The 7,500-nt window shown below is 43.0% G+C and overlaps 1 protein-coding gene across 1 annotated transcript in view; it reads left to right on the forward strand.

The window, feature by feature from the left end:
* Positions 1–7,500, forward strand: part of LOC133614181 (uncharacterized) — a 17,181-nt gene that overhangs the window by 7,276 nt on the left and 2,405 nt on the right. Inside the window, exons 3-4 of the mRNA XM_061972005.1 lie at positions 2,438–2,471; positions 2,530–2,707. Of these exons, the coding sequence (XP_061827989.1) occupies positions 2,438–2,471; positions 2,530–2,707 (212 nt within the window). The remainder of the gene's footprint in view (positions 1–2,437; positions 2,472–2,529; positions 2,708–7,500) is intronic.

Raw genomic sequence — 7,500 nt, forward strand, 5'->3', positions numbered from 1 at the left:
TTATGCTAACACGCTAAAATAGCATGCTTACAGTTAGCATTAGTGAAATACCAAAATATATGACAATAAGGTGTATATCTGCTAGATATGTTAAAAAGCTAGCATGCTAACAGTACTATGCTAACACGCTAACAATAACATGCTTACAGTTAACATTAGTGAAATACCAAAATATATGACACTGAGGTGTATATCTGCTAAATGATCTAAAAAAAAACTAGCATGCTAACAGTATTATGCTAACACGCTAACAATAACATGCTTACAGTTAGAATTGGTGAATTACCAAAATATATGACACTAAGGTGTATATCTGCTAGATTAGTTAAAAAGCTAGCATGCTAACAGTACTATGCTAACACGCTAACAATAACATGCTTACAGTTAACATTAGTGAAATACCAAAATATATGACACTGAGGTGTATATCTGCTAAATTAGCTAAAAAAAGCTAGCACGCTAACAGTACAATGCTAACATGCTAACAATAGCATGCTTACAGTTAGCATTAATGAAATACAAAAATATATGACACTGAGGTGTATATCTGCTAAATTAGCTAAAAAAGCTAGGATGCTAACAGTGCAATGCGAACACGCTAACAATAACATGCTTACAGTTAACATTAGTGAAATACAAAAATATATGACACTGAGGTGTATAGCTGTTAAATTATCTAAGAAAAACTAGCACGCTAACATGCTAACAATAGCATGCTTACAGTTAGCAATATTGAAATACCAAAATATATGACACTGAGGTGTATACATGCTAAATGATCTAAAAAAAAAACTAGCATGCTAACAGTATTATGCTAACACGCTAACAATAACATGCTTACAGTTAGCATTAGTGAAATACCAAAATATATGACACTAAGGTGTATATCTGCTAGATTAGCTAAAAAGCTAGCATGCTAACAGTACTATGCTAACATTAGCCAAAATATATGACACTAAGGTGTATGACTGCTAAATTAGCTCTAAAAAAGCTAGCATGCTAACAATACTATGCTAACATGCTAACAATAGCATGCTTACAGTTAGCATTAGTGAAATACCAACATATATGACACTACCTGTTAAATAGCTATAAAAAGAAGCTAGCACGCAAACAGCACTATGCTAACATGCTACCAATAGCGTGCTTACAGTTATTAGTGAAAAACAAAATATATGACATTAAATTAGCTCAAAAAGCTAGCATGCTAACAGTAGCATGCGTCAAGTAGCAAAACATTTTACTCACAGATGCGTACCTGAAATGAAAAAAAATAAAAAATGCTCGCATGCTAACGTTAGCAGGCATCAAGTACCAAAATATGACCAAGGTTTATACAGTACTTAAACAATCAGCAACAAAAAAAAATGTAGCACACTAAAGTTAGCATGCTAACAGCTATCATTCGCTGAGTAACAAAATATTTAGCGCTAATTTATGCCTTCAAAATGAGCACAAAAAAAGCCAGCATGCTAATATTAACATGTGTTAAAAAGTAGGGATGTCCGATAATGGCTTTTTGCCGATATCCGATATTCCGATATTGTCCAACTCTTTAATTACCGATACCGATATCAACCGATATATACAGTCGTGGAATTAACACATTATTATGCCAAATTTGGACAACCAGGTATGGTGAAGATAAGGGCCTTTTAAAAAAATAAAAATAAATAAATAAATAAATAAGATAAATAAATTAAAAAACATTATAAATAAAAAAGAAAGTAAAACAATATAAAAACAGTTACATAGAAACTAGTAATTAATGAAAATGAGTCAAATTAACTGTTAAAGGTTAGTACTATTAGTGGACCAGCAGCACGCACAATCATGTGTGCTTACGGACTGTATCCCTTGCAGACTGTATTGATATATATTGATATATAATGTAGGAACCACAATATTAATAACAGAAAGAAACAACCCTTTTGTGTGAATGAGTGTAAATGGGGGAGGGAGGTTTTTTGGGTTGGTGCACTAATTGTAAGTGTATCTTGTGTTTTTTATGTTGATTTAATAAAAAATAAAAATAAAAACCAAAAAAATAATACCGAAAAAAAAACCGATACCGATAATTTCCGATATTACATTTTAATGCATTTATCGGCAGGCCGATATTATCGGACATCTCTATTAAAAAGTGAAGTGTGCACTTTAGTGTACTCAGTAAAAGTAGATGATGATGGATAGAGCATGAGACTTTAAACTGTTGTTAGCTTTTAACTTTTTAAACTGTTTTTTATCCAACAAATTGTTCTTAGGGTAATTTGCATTTGCTTTTTCAATGTGTATTTTTATTTCTGTTCTAAATGTTATTTTTTAGTCTGTCCTTTGCCTCTATTTCTTTGTGGTGTACAGCCCTTTGTTCTTCAACTGTGCTTGTTTTTAAAGGGCTTTATAAATAAAGTTGCTATGGTATCTTGTCCTCCTGCAGGCTGTGGCTGAAGCTGCTCAGGAAGGTCCGAGAGGTGAGTTTACATTTCTCCCGACGCCACGAACGCCTCGCTCAGCTTCTGCCGTTTGCAGGGCGTCATGTCGCCTGCCGGCCTGCAGAGGCAGTGCAGCGTCACCCGCTGCTTCAGCGACAGAGACCCCCCGCCCGACTCCCCCGGCGACAAGGACCCCCCCGGCTCGCCCAGGGTCAGTGAGGGCACGCCGCCGTCCGCTCACGTCTCCGAACGCGGCGGCTCCTTCAGAGACGGAGGTCCGACATTTTTTTATCTTGTGTGGGCTTTTTTGCACGTTTTGCAACTGAAGTGCTAACAGTTAGCAGACTGGGCAGATAGTAACAGATAGTATGAGGAGAATGAGCTAAATGCTAATGCTAACAATAGCATGCTAACATAACAATGCTAACAATAGCATGTTTACAGTTAGCATGAATGAAAAAACAAAATATATGACACTATACCTGCTAAATGAGATAACTAACATGCTAACATAACAATGCTAATAATAGCATGTTTACAGTTAGCATTAGTGGGACAACCTTAAACAATGTGGAGCGACCACATTAAACGATGTGGCATACCACCTTAGACGATGTGCGGAGACCACCTTAAACGATGTAGCATGACACCTTAAACGATGTGAGGTGACCACCTTAAACGATGTGGCATGACACCGGCTTAAACGATGTGGCATGACACCTTAAACGATGTGGGGTGACCACCTTAAACGATGTGGCATGACACCTTAAACGATGTGGGGTGACCACCTTAAACAATGTGGCATGACACCGGCTTAAACGATGTGGCATGACACCTTAAACGATGTGGGGTGACCACCTTAAACAATGTGGCATGACACCGGCTTAAACGATGTGGCATGACACCTTAAACGATGTGGCATGACACCGGCTTAAACGATGTGGCATGACACCGGTTTAAACGATGTGGCATGACACAGGCTTAAACGATGTGGCATGACACAGGCTTAAACGATGTGGCATGACATCGGCTTAAACGATGTGGCATGACACCGGCTTAAACGATGTGGGGTGACCACCTTAAACGATGTGGCATGACACCTTAAACGATGTGGCATGACACCGGCTTAAACGATGTGGCATGACACCGGCTTAAATGATGTGGCATGACACCAGCTTAAACGATGTGGCATGACACCGGCTTAAACGATGTGGCATGACATCGGTTTAAACGATGTGGCATGACACCGGCTTAAACGATGTGGCATGACACCTTAAACGTTGTGGGATAACACCTTAAACGATGTGGCATGACACCGGCTTAAACGATGTGGCATGACACCGGCTTAAACGATGTGGCATGACACCGGCTTAAACAATGAGGCATGACACCGGCTTAAACGATTTGGCATGACACCTTAAACGATGTGGCATGACACCGGCTTAAACGATGTGGCATGACACCTTAAACGATGTTGGGTGACCACCTTAAACGATGTGGCATGACACGTTAAACGATGTGGCATGACACCTTAAACGATGTGGCATGACACCTTAAATGATGTGGCATGACACCGGCTTAAACAATGTGGCATGACACCTTAAACGTTGTGGGATAACACCTTAAACGATGTGGCATGACACCGGTTTAAACGATGTGGCATGACACCGGTTTAAACGATGTGGCATACCGGTTTAAACGATGTGGCATGACACCGGCTTAAACAATGTGGCATGACATCGGTTTAAACGATGTGGCATGACACCGGCTTAAACGATGTGGCATGACATCGGCTTAAACGATGTGGCATGACACCGGCTTAAACGATGTGGGGTGACCACCTTAAACGATGTGGCATGACACCGGCTTAAACGATGTGGGGTGACCACCTTAAACGATGTGGCATGACACCTTAAACGTTGTGGGATAACACCTTAAACGATGTGGCATGACACCGGTTTAAACGATGTGGCATGACACCTTAAACGATGTGGGGTGACCACCTTAAACGATGTGGCATGACACCTTAAACGATGTGGGGTGACCACCTTAAACAATGTGGCATGACACCGGCTTAAACGATGTGGCATGACACCTTAAACGATGTGGGGTGACCACCTTAAACAATGTGGCATGACACCGGCTTAAACGATGTGGCATGACACCTTAAACGATGTGGCATGACACCGGCTTAAACGATGTGGCATGACACCGGTTTAAACGATGTGGCATGACACAGGCTTAAACGATGTGGCATGACACAGGCTTAAACGATGTGGCATGACATCGGCTTAAACGATGTGGCATGACACCGGCTTAAACGATGTGGGGTGACCACCTTAAACGATGTGGCATGACACCTTAAACGATGTGGCATGACACCGGCTTAAACGATGTGGCATGACACCGGCTTAAATGATGTGGCATGACACCAGCTTAAACGATGTGGCATGACACCGGCTTAAACGATGTGGCATGACATCGGTTTAAACGATGTGGCATGACACCGGCTTAAACGATGTGGCATGACACCTTAAACGTTGTGGGATAACACCTTAAACGATGTGGCATGACACCGGCTTAAACGATGTGGCATGACACCGGCTTAAACGATGTGGCATGACACCGGCTTAAACAATGAGGCATGACACCGGCTTAAACGATTTGGCATGACACCTTAAACGATGTGGCATGACACCGGCTTAAACGATGTGGCATGACACCTTAAACGATGTTGGGTGACCACCTTAAACGATGTGGCATGACACGTTAAACGATGTGGCATGACACCTTAAACGATGTGGCATGACACCTTAAATGATGTGGCATGACACCGGCTTAAACAATGTGGCATGACACCTTAAACGTTGTGGGATAACACCTTAAACGATGTGGCATGACACCGGTTTAAACGATGTGGCATGACACCGGTTTAAACGATGTGGCATACCGGTTTAAACGATGTGGCATGACACCGGCTTAAACAATGTGGCATGACATCGGTTTAAACGATGTGGCATGACACCGGCTTAAACGATGTGGCATGACATCGGCTTAAACGATGTGGCATGACACCGGCTTAAACGATGTGGGGTGACCACCTTAAACGATGTGGCATGACACCGGCTTAAACGATGTGGGGTGACCACCTTAAACGATGTGGCATGACACCTTAAACGTTGTGGGATAACACCTTAAACGATGTGGCATGACACCGGTTTAAACGATGTGGCATGACACCGGTTTAAACGATGTGGCATACCGGTTTAAACGATGTGGCATGACACCGGCTTAAACAATGTGGCATGACATCGGTTTAAACGATGTGGCATGACACCGGCTTAAACGATGTGGCATGACATCGGCTTAAACGATGTGGCATGACACCGGCTTAAACGATGTGGGGTGACCACCTTAAACGATGTGGCATGACACCGGCTTAAACGATGTGGGGTGACCACCTTAAACGATGTGGCATGACACCGGCTTAAACGATGTGGCATGACACCTTAAACGATGTGGGGTGACCACCTTAAACGATGTGGCATGACACCTTAAACGATGTGGGGTGACCACCTTAAACAATGTGGCATGACACCGGCTTAAACGATGTGGCATGACACCTTAAACGATGTGGGGTGACCACCTTAAACAATGTGGCATGACACCGGCTTAAACGATGTGGCATGACACCTTAAACGATGTGGCATGACACCGGCTTAAACGATGTGGCATGACACCGGTTTAAACGATGTGGCATGACACAGGCTTAAACGATGTGGCATGACACAGGCTTAAACGATGTGGCATGACATCGGCTTAAACGATGTGGCATGACACCGGCTTAAACGATGTGGGGTGACCACCTTAAACGATGTGGCATGACACCTTAAACGATGTGGCATGACACCGGCTTAAACGATGTGGCATGACACCGGCTTAAATGATGTGGCATGACACCAGCTTAAACGATGTGGCATGACACCGGCTTAAACGATGTGGCATGACATCGGTTTAAACGATGTGGCATGACACCACCTTAAACGTTGTGGGATAACACCTTAAACGATGTGGCATGACACCGGCTTAAACGATGTGGCATGACACCGGCTTAAACGATGTGGCATGACACCGGCTTAAACAATGAGGCATGACACCGGCTTAAACGATTTGGCATGACACCTTAAACGATGTGGCATGACACCGGCTTAAACGATGTGGCATGACACCTTAAACGATGTTGGGTGACCACCTTAAACGATGTGGCATGACACGTTAAACGATGTGGCATGACACCTTAAACGATGTGGCATGACACCTTAAATGATGTGGCATGACACCGGCTTAAACAATGTGGCATGACACCTTAAACGTTGTGGGATAACACCTTAAACGATGTGGCATGACACCGGTTTAAACGATGTGGCATGACACCGGTTTAAACGATGTGGCATACCGGTTTAAACGATGTGGCATGACACCGGCTTAAACAATGTGGCATGACATCGGTTTAAACGATGTGGCATGACACCGGCTTAAACGATGTGGCATGACATCGGCTTAAACGATGTGGCATGACACCGGCTTAAACGATGTGGGGTGACCACCTTAAACGATGTGGCATGACACCGGCTTAAACGATGTGGGGTGACCACCTTAAACGATGTGGCATGACACTGGCTTAAACGATGTGGCATGACACCTTAAACGATGTGGGGTGACCACCTTAAACAATGCGACATGACACCTTAAACGATGTGGCATAACACCTTAAACAATGTGGCATGACACCGGCTTAAACGATGTGGCATGACACCTTAAACGATGTGGGGTGACCACCTTAAACAATGTGGCATGACACCTTAAACGATGTGGCATGACACCTTAAACAATGTGGCATAACACCTTAAACGATGTGGCATGACACCGGCTTAAACGATGTGGCGTGACACCTTAAACGATGTGGGGTGACCACCTTAAACAAAGTGGCATGACACCGGCTTAAACGATGTGGCATGACACCTTAAACGATGTGGCATGACACCTGCTTAAACGATGTGGCATGACA

Source organism: Nerophis lumbriciformis, linkage group LG17 (assembly GCF_033978685.3).
Source record: "Nerophis lumbriciformis linkage group LG17, RoL_Nlum_v2.1, whole genome shotgun sequence".
In the NCBI taxonomy this organism is placed as follows: domain Eukaryota; kingdom Metazoa; phylum Chordata; class Actinopteri; order Syngnathiformes; family Syngnathidae; genus Nerophis; species Nerophis lumbriciformis.